Source organism: Maniola jurtina, chromosome 4 (genome assembly GCF_905333055.1).
Source record: "Maniola jurtina chromosome 4, ilManJurt1.1, whole genome shotgun sequence".
Taxonomy (NCBI): domain Eukaryota; kingdom Metazoa; phylum Arthropoda; class Insecta; order Lepidoptera; family Nymphalidae; genus Maniola; species Maniola jurtina.
Window position 1 is genome coordinate 8,125,415 of NC_060032.1, and position 17,096 is coordinate 8,142,510.

Below are 17,096 nucleotides of genomic sequence, written 5' to 3' on the forward strand. Positions count from 1 at the left end.
ACGCCTTTGAACCTTGGAAGCTAAAATTTTGCAAATGAATAAAACCGGATTTTTTGAAACCCCCAAGGGAGCGACACCGCGGGCGGTCGCTAGTAAAAATGGTAACGGAAAAACCACTACCTAGTTACTTACCTACTTGGCGTAAGTTTTGTTTCCTAAATAAAAAGATTATTAAAAAAGTAAAAGGTTAAAACTAACTCACATATCAACGTAGGTACAACGTAAACCTGCAGTGAGTCTAGAAACTTGAGATTTTCCTGTAAGGTAGAGCTCTACCAATTGAAAGGATTTTCAGAAAACAAACAAACAAACAAGTAATATTTCAAGCTATACATTAACGATATTAGCGACGAACTGAAATTGTCTGTCATTCCTAAATAAACCTCACGAGACTACTTAAATATCCTTATTTTTGTTTTGCCAATCTTATTTTTGTATGCACAAAGCCACAAATTTTTTAAAGCAAAGACGCATATTTTAAATCAGTTCTCGTTTACATTAAGTCGTAGGCGTTTGCAGGCTATATTTATTTCAGGCACAAAATAGATTGCATAAATGAGGGGCAAAGTACCGCGTGCAGTGCCTACGTAGATACCATCACCGGGGTCAACAACCTAGCAGTGCAACACAAGATACCACAAACGTTACAGAGGCCTAGTTTCAACCAAACTTTACATAATAGCCGTAGCCTCGTTCCTACCTATTTAGAAAGGGTTGGTTCAAAGTTTTCCGTTTATAGCAACTTGTAAGTCTTGGTTATACGAGGTTAATACATATTTTTTTTAGCTAAATGGGCATACGCTTGACTGCAATCATAACAAATACCTTAGTAGGCGATGATGCAGCTTAAGATATGCAGCTATTGATAATGCAGCGCCTAAAAAGTGCATCACAATTTTTTAGAAGATCTTGATATTGCAACTATTATATATTTTAGCATTTTAGCAGTAAATTTTATTTAGTGAATTTACTTCTGAGAAAGCTTTATACTTGTGAGGCATAATTATTATTGAAATAATCTTAATTTAATATCGCACTATACAATTTAATTTAGGCATGTCGGTTCAAAAAAACTAACTTTTCTTCTAGTCCCACTTTCCAGTCACAGTTCACGACAGTTAGGGAACTTGTAACAAAATATTGAGACTCCGACGTCACTGGCAACATTTGACGAGGTATCTTATGATCGACGTCACTGGCAACATTTGACGCTAGGTATCCTATGAATAGCCTATTTTTCTTTGATTTTACGTCACCCATAGCGTGCTCATAATCTAATATTTGATATATTGTCAACTCAGTATCAAACCGAGAGCTCCCTCACCCTAGTTCACTCTGTTCCAGAGCTAAAAGTAAATCGTTATGTAAATGGGCTATTCCAATGTTGATTTATGAAGACATTTGCACCCACACATGACTTTTCAAAGGCACGAATATCGTGACAATTGTTCGTACATTTTATTATTCGCATGCAATAAATCGTTTAAATCGTTTTAACAATTATATCGCAACCAACAACTAATCATCAAGTTGCATGTGTTTTTGAAGTTGGAACAACCCGCCCCTAATTATAAAATTCATTGTACAATACATCGATACATCACTTCCCATGTTATTATAAATGCAAAACTGTGTTTTTTCGTTGGCTTTTGGTCAATCACGTCGCAACGGAGAAATGAAACGACGTGATTATTTGCATAGGTTTAGTTAAACACCTGAAGAGCTACTAAAGAATATACTAGAACAAAGCTATACTATATATACTATACTAGAATAAAGCTACTTTTTATCCCGGAAAATCAAAAAGCTCCCACGGGGTTTTCAAAAACCTGAGTTCACGCAGACGCAGTCGCAGACATCAGCTAGTATTATTATAAAAAGAAAAGTGCTGACTCACTGACTAATTCAACAACGCCCAACCCAAACCCTTGGATATAGAAAGCTGAAATTTTGCATAGATAAGTTCCTTTATAACGTAGACAAGGAATAAATACACAAGATGGGATTAGGGGATTTATATATAAGTAGGGATACAGGGTGTAACCAGAACGCTAGCAAAAACGAAGGCAGGTACAGATAGACTGATGATTACTGATAAGATACCATAAAAAAACTATGTTTTTTTTTATATCCTGTACTTTTAAAACTTCACAATATATTGCAAATAAAATATCCTACTGACGCTAGAGGTCAACGAACGTTCCGTAAATAGGTCACTCGAATTCAATGCCGTGTCGTATGTGGGGCATTGTCCCGAGTTTTGCACGCTATACAATGCGGGTTTGAAAAATACTAAAACTACAAGATAAAGACCAATGGTTATTGGCATTGGATTGTATTAAGGTAGTATAGTAATAACGCTAAGTTTTTGCTAGCGTTCTATTACTATAGCGATACCTAATTGTGTTAATTTACAACAATATCCTAAATTGCAAACTACGCAAAGTTGAACTGAAAAGAAAACTTACCTATTCACAAAGAAATTAGACAGTTAATAGATAGGCTAGATTTAAATGAAAGTAAAGTTAATGGCGCTGGTTTATGGCCTTTGTGATAAACCTACTACAAAAACATCCGTTACATAGAAAATAACGTAGACGTATAGAAAACCGGTCAAGTACGAGATGGACTTGCACACGAAAGGTGCCGTACCATCGTACAATACATTTTTTTTTATTACCTATTTGTTGTTATAGTGGCAATAGAAGTACACAATTTGTGAAAATTCAAATCTCTACCTAGATGTACGGACGGATAGGCGGACGGATAGCGAAGACGTAGTTTCTACAGTATGGTCCAGTTAGCACATATAGGATACGGAACGCTAAAAACCTGACTTCAAAATATAAATAGGCAGCTTTACCGGACTTAGCACCATTATTTATGTCGCAGGTCGGCGACGACGCGCAAAGCATCCTTTCAAAAAGTGTCTTTCACATCGTTAGTCAATAGGTGTTTGCCCGTAACGTTACAATTTGTTACTTCCACTAAAAGTACTTTTAGGGTTGCGTACCTCAAGAGGAAAAAAGGAACCCTTATAGAATCACTTCGTTGTCTGTCTGTCGTGTCTATCAAGATTTGTCAAGGGGATCAAACCTATAGGGTATTTCCCGTTGACCTAGAATCATGATATTTGGCAGGTAGCAAGGTCTTATAGCACAAGAAAAAGGAAAAATTCGAAAACCTCTGAGTGGTTATACCACAAAAAAATTAAAAGTGTTACTCCATGTACGATGGTACGGAACCCTTCGTGTGCGAGTCCGACTCGCAATTGACCGGTTTTATCTTGCGACCAGCTAATGCTGGGTGTACGATATGTTAATTTCAGCAGCTTAGATCTTTTTAGCAGCAATTTTTTTAGCTCCCATTCAATGACTCGCGGATGGCTTGGGCTGGGCGTCTGAACGGACACTGTTGAACTTCTTGTAGGCTTGAACTTGTTTTTAGACATGGCTGATAGAGAGTTCATTCACGTAAATTTAGAGTTTTTTTTAAATCCTGAAAAAACCAAAATAAAAATCAATGAGTTCCTTCATTGATTTTTATTTTGGTTTTTTCAGGGTACAAGCTATCTCTGTATAACATTTCTAAACGTAAGAAAGAAGAGTGAGTTAAGCTTGTATTGTGGTTTCTTGTAACTTTCGTCAATAGGAATTGGTCTAGCTGTTAGAATTGCGAAATTAGTCTATCTGCCTGCCTTGCCACGTACCTAAGGCAGTCAGACACACTTTCGCGTGTATAATATTAGTATAATTATTCACTAGAGCTGATGCCCACAGCTTCGCCCGCGTGGATTTAGGGTCTGAAAATCCCGTGGGAACTTCCCGTGGGATTAAAAAAAAAATATACGCAAATCGGTTCAGAAATCTCGGAGATTTCGGTGTACATAGGTAGAAAAACACAACTCCCTTTTTGAAAGTCGGTTAAAAAAGTAGCCTATGTTACTCCCTAGCCAATCCTCTACTTGTCTGTGAAAATCTCGTCAAAATCGGTTCAGCCGTTCCGAAGATTAGCCTTTTCAAACAAACAGACAGACAGACAGACAGACAGACAGACAAAAATATTAAAAACGTGTGATTCAGTTATGGTATCGTTCAAATAACCATTTGAGCTTAATATGAGGTAGTTATTTCGAAATTACAGACAGACACTCCAATTTTATTTATTATATATAAGTATAGATAATGAAATGATTTGTCCTATTTTGTATAGCTGGATGGCAGCACCCATGCATGCAAGACGGAGCAATGCGGCGGTGGTGTCGGCAGGAATATCGCCGAGGCGCTGTGGCGGTTGCGCGGCGGTCGAACACGTCTCCTCACAGCCATCGGGGACGACGCTGATGGCCAATATATACAAAATATAGCACCAGGATTAATTCTTGATGGTAAGTAAGATAGTTTCTTGATGGTATTAGCAGTTCTGATCCTATACCTCCCATGCACATAGCTGGAATTACACTCGTACGAGCGATTCGCTTCCTCGTTCTTAATACCATGCAAGAACTTATTTTGCTATAATCCGCCAAACCAAAGAAATCTGTATGGTGCAACATGCAGCATGCGACATGCACCGCTCGCCCTCCCACTGAAAAACATGCAGGAAAGGAAGGAAGATTATAGCAAAATAAGCTTTTGGTTTCTTGTATATCATGGACTTCCGCAAAATAACGCCTGCTTCTATACTACCATGCAAGAATATGGAGTGCCCTTCTGGTTTCCGTTTTTCCTGCTAGTTATAATATTGGAATCTTCAAAAGAAGCTCCAGCTTATCCTCCATAATCACCACTATTTGGTATGATTGAAGTCCTAGCAATAGGTATAACTAGTTCATTAAAAAATCTACAAAGCTTTCATAAGGTAATGACATGGTAAGAAGGTGACATGGCGCTGACTTGGCACCAATTTAATAATGTCTCTTCTAGACCGACCAAGTAAGGCGTTAGTCATACATAGGGAACTTGGTATATTATATGCAGATGAATTGGAACGTGAAATCAATATACTTGTGTCTTCGTTCTTGTCACTTATGAACTAAAGCCTTAGCACGGATAAACGACGAGAAATGAAAATGCCAGAATAAACAGGATAAAGAAGATATCCAACAAAGTTTAGCCTATCACAATAACCTAAGTTAGGCATGAATTGTTACTTTAAGAACATTGATCTTTGGCAACTGTATGAGGAAGGTATGCGTTGGTTCATACTTAGATAGTAGATGCTTAGTTAGATTTTAATTAATACTGTCAAGCAAGATGAATCATGAATCATACGAGTATGTTAGTTCTATCAATAAAAATCCTAATAAGAATAAGAAACCACAAAACATTGTTATGTTTACCTAATTAAGTGAAGTGCACTCCACTTCGGCATCTCCTCTGTAAATTGCATAGTAGTAAAACAAACATGAAAGAAAAAAAAGTTATTTTGGTATTTAATTAAAAGGTTACAAAACCATAAGCTTGTTAGCATCATCACTAGAATAAAATACCTCTCGGGAATGCTACGCAGCCTACGCAAATGCTACGAATACGCTACGTCATTCATATACGCTACGTCAATACATAAAATATTTTTAGGAAAATTATACCCTTTGTAACTGAAAATTCAAATTTTAATTATTGCTACTAAATTTTTGAATAGTTTCTGTTATTTTGTAAACTAAAATTTGTATTTAATTTATAAAATTATTAACATGTAATTTGTAAAATGTGTGTCAGTTATCATGTAGGTATTCTCGTAGCAGCTAGAATCTCTACGCCTAACGGTCTATCTACGCTAAAGCTACATTATCTACGCTAAAGCTACATTATTTGCTACGAAAGTGGCTACATCATAGATACAAAGCATTTTTAGATACTGAATCGACCACATTACGTAGTACGACAGAAGGCCATTGAAATCATACATCACTACATTCACTACCCATAGGTATTATAAATGCGAAAGTGTGTTTGTTTGTTGGTTTGTCCTTCAGTTACGTCACAACGGAGCAATCGGTGGATGTGATTTTGTGCATGGGTATCTTTTTATCCCGGAAAATCCATGAGTTCTCACTGGATTTTTAAAAAACCTAAATCCACATGGTCGAAGTCGCGGGCATCAGTTAGTTTCATGTAATATGAAGATAAATGTACTCTCTTATATAGTCTGCCTATAGTAATTAGTACGTTTATAGTCAGGCGCTCCAGTCTTGATCCTGTGCGCAAATCTGCCACAACTTATGCAGATATACGCACCGTTACGTTTACTTGAAAAGTTGCACACCCTCAAGTTAAAAAGTGGAAACGCTACGCAGACCAACCACAGTAGTAAATTAATCGCAAGTTGCCAGCTGTAGTAGTAGTACTTTATACTCAGTGTTTTTTCTTCAATCTCCAAAGGGATCGGTTTACTTTGTGGCACTGGCACGGAAGAGCAGGAACAGGCTGAGCAAGTTTTTATTATGACGTCACGCGCTTACCTTAAAATCTTGAAAACTTATTGGACCTTTGAAATAATTCCTTCACGAGTATTTTTTTTTAAATTCAATTGAGAATACAGAAAGCTAACATTCAAAATTAGTGATTGTATGGCATCTGACGTTGCGTTTCCCGCGCCACGTTGCCTAAACGTTCATGCAACGCATCATCACGGTGCACGCCTGCGGCCGCCGCCACTTGCCATTTCTGCTCATTAGAAAAATACATACCAGTTGTTAAAATATTGTGACATTTTTTCAGATTGCATAGTGAAATCTGCGAGAACAGCAAAATACGCTGCGGTTTTTGATGCTAAAGGAGAGTGTCGTCTCGGTCTTGGAGATATGGATATTCATAACCAAATCACTGTTGAGCTTGTAAGTACCCAATATTAATTAGTGATATTGAGTAAATAAATACAGATACTTTCCCATCTTAACCATTTCGCGTGGTTAGGAGCCATCTCCACGAGCGAGAGAATCGCGGCGATAATCTCGCCGTGCTACCAAATTCGATACAAATCATAAGGGCTAATCTCCACAGGGCGAGTATCGCGGTATCGATATCCGACGATAGTAGATCGGACTCGAAGCGATTCCCTCATCCGTGGAGATAGCGCTTTAGGGTAGACTTTGCGGCACGCAACCGTGACGCGCGACAGCTTCTCTGAATCGCGCGATTGTATTTAATGTTGCGCTTACCTCAAATACCCTCCATACATTTCCTTACAAAGCAGTGCGTAAGTGTCGCCTCCCAAGTGTGTATTGCCGCTATGCGTCATGGTTGCGTAGCTCAAAGACTATGTTTATTTAGAACACATCGCATGGTTAGGTTTGATCGTATGTACCTACAATAGTAAGAGCCGCTATAACTACGAGAAGTACCTACACTCAATGCATTTTAGTGCTGATAATGCGTGAACCGTCAGCAGTTAGATTCGGCCGCAGCAGGCGCATTGAAATTAAATACTAAGATAAGAAAAATAATCTCTCCCGCAGTTCTTGCAGCAGTAAACTATCTCCAAAAACTACAATGTAGATAGATATACTAATTCTCTCTATTATACCTCAATATACTCAAAGTCAAAGTCAAAATCAAAATCAAAGTAGGTACAATTGTACTCCTTTCGATAGTCGAAATTGTTAAATTTGTACGATATAGTGGTGATAATTAATTACGTAACTTAAAACAAAGCTACGAGGGTTCCAAACGCGCCCAAGTCTGAGAAGAGCCCACAACCAACTCAGCCGAGTATTCTTTTTTTTTACTATCTCCACTTTATAAAATCACTTATAATTACTTATATAACGGTGAGGGTGAAACGTGGACCGTGAACCCTTGAATCATATCTGTTAATTAAGCATTTTTTTGAAATTAGTGATTTCAAACGGATAAATATCTATCTGACATTAAACTAATTTCGCAGGTAAATCGACACATAAATGATTTAAAAAACGCACCGCTCGTTGTCCTCGATGGCAATATACCACTAACTACTATGGACTACGTTCTTGGAATATGTGAAGAATTCCAAAAACCAGGTAAGATCTACTACTAATATTAAAAAGACGAAAGTGCGTTTGCTTGTTGATTTCTTTTTTTTTTTTTGCATGGTAATAAAATAATGGTATAAAATAATGAAAGAACGACGGAAAAAGGGCGGGAAAGATATGTACGCAGTTTCCCGCCCCTTTTTTTCAAATACACTTTTATACTTTTATTAAAACATGGATCAAAGTTACAACGAACTACAAGAACTTTTATATGATGTTACTTGCTGCTACGGAACCCTTCATGGGCGAGTCCGACTCGCACTTGGTCGCTTTTTTAAAAGGCTATTTAGCTAGATTGAAAACAACTCGCATCACGTATGACACAATAGGCATTCCGTTGTCGAATGCGACCAGCCTAGCGAATCTCACAATTCATGTGAAGCGTATGGCTATGATTACCGCACGTAGATATTTACCAGCTGCTATGCTTATGATATACCTAATATATTCCTAGGCTTTTTCCTAGATTATTATTTGGCAACTTTTTATTTTATTATTTTGAAAGCAACACTCTCATCACGTCCGACACAAAAGGTGTTCCCGTTGTCGAACGCGACCAGCCTAACGAATCTCACAATATCTGTGAAGCGTATGGCCTTGATTACCGCACGTAGATATTTACCATAGCAAGCTGTCGTTTGTTCGTGTTTCAAGCTGCTGTTTAATATATTCCTAGGCTTTTTTCTAAAATGTTATGTATTTAGTTTGATTGATTGAAAACAACTCACATGACGTCCAACACAATAGCTATTCAGTTTTTAAACGCAACTAAGCCTAGTGAATCTCACATAATATCTGTGAAGCGTAAGGCCATAGGTAAGGCCCTGATTACTGCACGTAGATATTTACCATAGCAAGCTGTCGTTTGTTCTTTAATTTTGTCTCAACTCTCCAGCATATGCTTATGACATTAAACAGCTCATTATGAACTGTTTTTATAAAAATGTAATTTATTGTGCGCGCAAAACAAGTGGTCCAATCTGAAGTTGCAACGTGACGGTTTGTACGGGTGTAAGGATAAAATACACAAACGGTGCGGAGATCGATTTTTGGACAACGTGCAGTTATACGGCTCATGTTCAGACTGGACTACTTATTTTGCGCGCGCTATAATACCACTGACGTATGCGTCAAACATACTTCAGTTTGAATGTAGCCTTAGGGTGACTTTCCATTGAAGCGGAGTGGAGATAATACTGCAGCTCTCCACACTGCTTTAGTGGACAGGCACTCTTTTACTGTATAAAACTTTCTTAGCGGGGAACTAACCAAATAAAAAATAAATTAGATATAAAAATATACCTTTATTGATGAAAATCTTAAACATCTTAAATTAAAGTGCAATTTTGATGACTGTTAAAAAATATAAATTTCATATCAATAGCAACTCATTCAATAATAAAATATTTAATATTGAACATATTATTAGTTAGAATAATGTTTTATGGCCTTTAATTAAATACATGAAATCACCAAAATAAACAAGTCTTGAAATACAACCCACGGAAAAATCTACTATATTAATTAAGATAATATACGTACTTAACTAAAAAACATAATATTATGAATAAACTCAGACACTATAATACCTACTATTACTACCATAATATCTATTTACTAAGTTTAAATATAAAAAAACTAAAACTGAAAAGTATCTTTTAAATAAATAATAATCATGTGGCACATAAACAACACATAAATAAACTGTCTGAAAATTGCCAATAAATAGGTTTTTTTTTGTAAAAATCGCTTAAGTGATAGAAAAATATATATAAGTACCTACATCCTTATTTGTAGAATTACTCACGCAATTAGCATATAATGCACTCGTGCAGTTAAGTAGTTCGTTAATTGCCAACTTTAATTATTACGTGATTTTAATATCGGTGTGAAGTGTTTTATACAATTCTAAATTCTTTAAAAATACTTAATAGGAATCTGGAGAGTAATAATAATAATTATTATTTGCATTTCAAAGATTATATTAAGACGTGTGTTTAAGATATTTTGTCTGCCATAGTGCATTTTGATCCAAGGGCGGGAAGTAGGTTATTGGAAACGAGCTGCGGTTATAAGCCCGAGCTGTAGGCGAGAGTTTCCATCGTTGCAAGTTGGTATTAACCATAACTCCCGTGTATCATACAACGTCCATCAATACATTTGTGAGAAAACAGTTAAAAAAACTAGAGTGACTAGTTATAGTTTGTCTGGTAGGAGGCACATCTGTGGCTACTTACTACCAGTAAAGCCAGAAGTAAGGTAAAATATTATATAAAATAGAAGAGTTTCCAAATGCATCTTCAATGCAATACCTAAAGACTAAAGAGTAAGAGAGTTGCTATCAACTTTTAGTTGAATGTTTCGTTTTTTTGGACGGAAATATTTCAAAATGAGATTCAAAAATATTTTTTTAAGTTATTCTTTTTTTCGCCTTTTAGGACATCAGTAAATACAAAAATATTACATACGGTATGTATACTTATAAATACATTCAAATGAATATCTTAATGCTAAAATTCTCATTAGTACAAAAATAATACTAGATTGTCTTTTATTGATTCAGAGATGGATTTTTTTTCAGTTAGTTTGTAGTTCATACCTACATAATCAAAATTTGGTAATATTTTACAAGCTCAAATCATCAAATCAAATTATTAAGGTCAATATTTACCATTGCATTAATATAATAACTATTTGGTATCATTATTATTATTGAATCTAATGAAGTGTGTAAAATTTAATCACAGTAGGTAATTTTAATTTGTGTGATATAGCTTGAAATCTATTGTAAATTAAAACCCTGACAATACTTACGTCTTAAACGGGGTCTCATAGAACATTGCGAAGCAAAAATTACACTATATAAACTCATTAAATAACTATGTGGTCTGCCCCACAGCCTTTTTTATATTAACAAAATCGAATATTAATAAAACAGTGTACTCAATTGGACATTTTCAAAGTTTTGTATTGAACTTGTTAAAACTCAGTTAAAAAATCAGTCTTACTGATAAAATGCACTAATTACAAATATGGTGTGATTAAACCATTGTTTTAAATGCATTGTTAATGTTAAACTAATCGGATGTACACTGTACAGGCTAGTATTGAGTATGTATACACAACAAATTTTGTCTTTTAACCAGTGGGATTGGGGGAGTGGGAACGCAAACTCAGTGATAAACACTGACTGATATCCACCGAGCTCATTTGACAATGGTTGGTGATTTTTAAAATAATTTTCAGTCAAAAACCTTCTATGGATTAAAAATAAATGTTAAACAAGCTTGGTGGCTTAATCAGTGTTGATCATCGAGTAAGTGAATCACTCCGATGGTCTTTGTTTGTTAGGCTAATGGAATCGTAGGGTACGACGACCTCTGTAAGTAGCATATGGTGCGCCAAAAAAGTAATTAATTCCTGAAGTAACCGATTTGCTGCTGTTGGTGCAGCTGGTGGCGTAGCTGATGCAGCGCGTGCTCGGGCTGGCTGTGCTGCATCTGAGCCACGAGGTTCTTCGCCTCCAAGCGCATCTCGAACAACTTGCGCGCCTCCAGGAACAGCAGGACTGCTGCCAAACCTGTCAAAACGATGTTGCCTTGTCAAAAATAAATTATTTCGCTCGAATGACGTTTCCACATTTGCCTAATACACTAATCTGCCGCTCTGTCGCAGTGTCCCTGACGCCATAGACAGTCGATTTCAAAGTCCACCTTTCTATACCTAAGTTTAAAAGAAAAACAATATCATCCATTTTTGATGGGAGCACTGGGAACATTGATTAAATGAAAAGTACTACTTTCAGACCAGATAAACACTTAGGTAGGTAGAACATCTTCACACAATACTAGATGAATGTTCAAACAAAATATAATCAATTAGGGTAGTTTGAAAAAAAAAATCTTACCAAACAATATGCAGGCAATAACAGCAAATACATATGACCACGATAAAACATTAAAAGAAGGATACAGGAGCCAATCACGGCGGTAGCAGTTGCCTCCGAATATAGCCACAGCCAAAAACAGGAATACACCTTAAAAGACATCAAATACTTAGAATTTAGTTACACAACTAAACTTGCTAGATGTCCATCCCATGTGCAAGGATTAGGTCTATGACTCCTGAGGGTTCTCCAATGTTGGAGTGAAATGTGTTTTGGAGGATTTGTTTGAGTTTTGATACTAGCTTATACCCACGAATTAGCCCGCGTGGCCTGCACAAATTTCAAACTCCTGTTTTACCCCTTTAGGGATTAAATTTTCAAAAATCCTTTCTTAGCGGTTGTCTAGATCATAATAGTTATCTGCATACCAAAGGAGAATGCCCATGGACAGTACTCTCACAAGAAGCATTGTACCTTAAATTTTTTATTCATTTATTAAAGCTAAAATAAAAACATAATTTCTCACTAAGTTTCATGAATATTTGTTTTGGGATTATTTTTTTCGTAAATAAAAGTGCTTTTAAACTTCCGGTAAACCATTATTGTAGTTAGTTTTAACTTTTAATTTTTATCCCCTTCAAGAAAGGCAAAGGCCCTAGACCATGCAGCCTGGTAAGAAGCCATTATTGTAGTTATTTACTGATTGCCATTCATTTGTCACAAAAGTACTGAGAAGGGATGTCCATTTTTAAAAATGATATTATTGTTTGTTATATCGATTATCTAGGTCTACGATATCGATTTTTTTAATTTGAGTTTTGTTACTCTAAATTGTTTTTAGAGCCTATTTTTACTGTGAATAATCTTTATTTTTACCTCATTTATGATTTTTTAACCTTCTCAAATGCGGAGTAATTAATAACACGTTTTAATGTAGGTACTTATATAATTCGAAGAAAAATAGTCGATGAAAGTCGAATCGATTTATCAGTCTATACTGTCTATGTTCGAGATGCCTAGCGATATATGTATGTATAGACGCCATATTTTTGGTTTGTTTAGATTCTATTTAGTATGTTTTTATTTCGGTTTGTGTATTTTACGCGCCGAGTTGAGTAGCTGTAGGACTTTGCTCATAGCAGAGTGAATTATCCAGTAGAGTGGTAACTAGCCACAGCCAAAGCCTCCCACTAGATGTATTATCTGGTCTCATAAAGCTAGGTATCCAACCATCATCATTATCAACCGCTAGACGTCCACGGCTGGACATAGGTCTCTTGTAGGAACTTCCACAGACCACGGCCTTGCGCCGCCTGAATCCAGCCGCTTCTTGCGACTCGTTGTCTTTCCACCTAGTGAGGGGTCTTTCAACGCTGCGCTTTCTGCTACGAGGTAGTGATGCCAACACTTTTGGGACCGTTTGGGTCCTATCGTTTTTTCGAACTATGTGCCCTGCAAATTGCCACTTCCTGTATCCAATACGGGTGATATATTATTTCCTTATTACTATCCAATCATTCATACTAATTATTACTACAGAACATGTAGAGTTCTGTCATCGGTGTTAATCGTGTATAGGTCAGCGATGTACCTATATGTGAACGGGTACTAGGTAGGTAAGTATTCGTAAAATAAAAGGCTATATTTTTCTTTCTCTGCTATCAGTCGAATACCTACTCGACTATTTTGTTTAAAAAAATCTGAAACTGACTGTTTTATTAAGCCTATAAAGATCCTTTCTTACTTTTTAGCTGGACCTAACCTCAAAATATTGTAATTTTTTATGGTTAATATTTCTAAAATGCGGAAACCGTTTTCACTAATTTATTCTACAAATATTCTGATGATGTCATTGAACAGATAGAACTTGATTTGATGGTGCTACAAAAATCTTGAAGACAGTACATTTGTTCATACTTGAATGGGCATTGTCTTTTCAATCATCTATATAGTAGTTTGAGCTGTGCATTGATAGATCAATCAGTCAGTCACCTTTTCCTGTTCATATAGATATATAAGTATATATAGTATCATAATTCATAAGTGGACTTACTTGATAATGCCACCATTATGAAGGAGAAAGAAACAAAGATCCATTCATATCTCAAAACAGTGCGGAGTGGCATCCGCACAATCACACAGGCCAGCAGAACTTGGGCCATGAATGACATTATCAGTCCAAGAGTCACAAATGTCTGCACTGCCATCAGCCAACCCGGCAGCAGCCATTCCCGGATAACATACAGCTCCTACAAGCAACGGATTAATGAAAAAATATTCTTTTTAAAATCCTGTATAGTTGCAATTCACGAGCGTGTGTGAACTTTGCTTGTGGTTACGTCGTAACAAGCACATTGCGTAAGTGCGCATGCCTGTCAAACCAATCACTCTGGAGCAAGCACTGGTAAACGCATGCATTTGCTTTACTTATACTGATACAACTTAAACACAAGCATAAAGCTCACTTGTGATATGCAAGAAACTGAGAAGGAAAAATTAAACCCTAATAGGATCATTTCATTGTCAGTCTGTCTGTTTATCTGTCAAAAACCTTTTTCTCAAATGCATGTGGAGGTATGTATCAAATTGAAATTAATATCAAATATTTGGGTTTATGGTCTCTTGGTTGTAGTAGTTGGTCTTGAGTTTATGGTTTGGTACAAAAAAATTTAAATTAACACCATCAAAAAATATCACTATTTATGCTGCATATTTTGAATTTCTTAAAAAACCAAAAGGTACAGGGTACTTCCCCTTGATCTTCATTGATGAAAGGCAAAAACTACAAGGAAAACATTGTACAAAATATCTTAGTGTTTCAGTTATACAGTAAACTCCATTTGCTTATAACCACTTGCTTTAAACCCAAATAAAATTAATAGTGAAATTTAAAAAAAAATGTTTTAGTTGCTTACTTGACTAAAAATATAATGGCATCCATGAAAATATTTGTCATACTGATAGGACGGAAATCTGAAACGTTCAAAGCAATACTCCCAAAGACCCATATGCTTGAATGAAGAGAACATCTCTGGATAAGACTCTATCCAATAAGGTCCCGCAAAAGACAATAGCAGAAACAATCCTGCTATATATGTTATACTTGCTCCAATTAGGGTTGCATCTAAAAAAAATATGTTATTATTAACAATTATTATCAATCCTGATACTGAGCTGCCTTTTTTAGGGTTCCGTACCTCAAAAGGAAAAACAGAACCTTTATAGGATCACTTTGTTGTCTGTCTGTCCGTTGTGTCTGTCAAGAAACCTATAGGGTACTTCCCGCTCTCCTAGAATCATGAAATTTGGCAGGTAGGTCTTATTTTTGGTTACATCATTAAAAAAAATTAAAATGTGTTTCAATTTTTAAAGTAAGATAACTATACCAAGTGGGGTATTATATGAAAGGACTTTACCTGTGCATTCTAAAACATATATTTATTTATTTTTATGTAGTTACAATAGCTTTTGATTTATTGTGCAAAATGTTGGAAAAAATACCCGAGTACGGAACCCTCAGTGCGCGAGTCTGAATCAAGTGCCGGTTTTTTTTTCGATATATTATCTGAAGAATAAACAAATATATGAAGGGCGTGCCCACAGTTTACTTACTGGAAGCCTTCGGGTATTCATTATTACCCTGTGCAGTCATGATTATAACTTTTTAGTTTAAGTTCTCACTTCTCTGTCAGAAACCCTGGGTTTGATGATTATTTTTGCAATAATAACGGCTTATAATTAAAATAATTATTCGACCTTTTTAATTTCTATTCCAAACCAATAAGAAACAAACGGACAAAGAGAATATAACCACCATAGATAACACCGACACGTTTTTACCACAGACCAATAACATATAGGATATAGTTTTTACAAAGGTCCGAATGAGTTTTTTTTTAACTGGTTTTACGGCTCTGGGTTCTAGCAACGGATAAGAAACCGAAGAACAAGGCACAAAACAAGGAACATATATCGACAGAGCCATTAGTATCCAGTGCTGCCACTGCTAGGTAGCACGTCTCTGGCCACTGCCAAGTGCATCTAGAGTAAAGGAATAGGTCACACTAACAAATGTAACCGTCTGGCAATACTTGATTGCTTTTGACATAATGACTTCAATGACTTTTGACACTGTCACATTTTAGAATGTCACTTTAATATAATTTCAACCTTGGTAGTTACATTTGAACAAAAAGCAAAATACCAGGACCTTCATAATATGTTTAAAAAAAAATCTACCTAAGAACCTAACCAAGCGTGATAGGTAATAACTGATAAACTAACACGGTCGCGAATAATTTCAATGTCATGGAATTGATTTATAATTTTATTAGCTATCTATTTATAGCTAGGAATTTATAATTATTAGGGTTCCTATACTTCAAAAGGAACCCTTTAATAGGATCACTTTGTTGTCTGTCTGTCTGTCCGTCTGTCGTGTATGGCAAGAAAACCTATAGGGTACTTCCTGTTGACCATGGTCATGGTCATGGCCATGGTCAACAGGCAGGTAGATAGGAAGTTCTTATAGCACAAGGAAAAAATCCGAAAACCGTGAATTTGTGGTTCCATCACAAAAAAAAAAATAAAGGTGTTTTAATTTTCAAAGTAAGATAACTACATATACCAAATGGGGTATCATATGAAAGGGCTTTTTTACCTGTACAAAGTGTACATTCTAAAACATATTTTTATTTATTTTTATGCAAAATAGTTTTTTTATCGTGCAAATTGTCGGAAAAAATACCCGAGTACGGAACCCTCGGTGCGCAAGTCGCACTTCGTCGGTTTTTATTATGATAGTGTTTTTACAGAGTTCCCACGGGATTTTGAAAACCTAAATCCACGCTTACGAAGTCACTGCCAACAGCCTAGGGAATCGGCAGGATTCATACCTGCGATACCCAGGGGAGACGTAGGTTCGAACCCGGCCGGTTGCCGCAATTATTGATAAAATAAGATCAATAAGATATAATTTTTGAAAAGAGCAATCGCCGATCTTGTTGGTTCTTCTCGGTAGGAAAGGCATTCCGAACCAGTGGTAGATGCTTTTGACGATTCAAAAGAACTTATAAAAGTCTAATTGAATAAAAATATTTTGAATTTTTAATTTTTAATGTTAACAAAGGAAGAGCTGGCAATATATACGGAGAAAATTTAATTTTTCCCAAAAACAAAACCAATAAAATGCAATCT

General features: G+C 36.0%; 2 protein-coding genes across 2 annotated transcripts in view; one reads left to right on the top strand and one right to left on the bottom strand.

Annotated features, from left to right (window-relative positions):
• The window catches only part of LOC123864435 (pseudouridine-metabolizing bifunctional protein C1861.05), a 154,060-nt gene that overhangs the window by 126,610 nt on the left and 10,354 nt on the right, over positions 1-17,096 (top strand). The window contains exons 8-10 of the mRNA XM_045904854.1: positions 4,213-4,387; positions 6,723-6,838; positions 7,888-8,002. Of these exons, the coding sequence (XP_045760810.1) occupies positions 4,213-4,387; positions 6,723-6,838; positions 7,888-8,002 (406 nt within the window). The remainder of the gene's footprint in view (positions 1-4,212; positions 4,388-6,722; positions 6,839-7,887; positions 8,003-17,096) is intronic.
• Positions 9,299-15,708, bottom strand: LOC123864441. Its single transcript, XM_045904864.1, has 5 exons — positions 15,513-15,708; positions 14,816-15,024; positions 13,954-14,149; positions 11,922-12,050; positions 9,299-11,594 (listed from the first exon to the last, which is right to left on the bottom strand). The coding sequence occupies exons 1-5, from the start codon at positions 15,550-15,552 to the stop codon at positions 11,428-11,430; spliced, it is 741 nt and encodes a 246-aa protein (XP_045760820.1). The 5' UTR covers positions 15,553-15,708; the 3' UTR covers positions 9,299-11,427.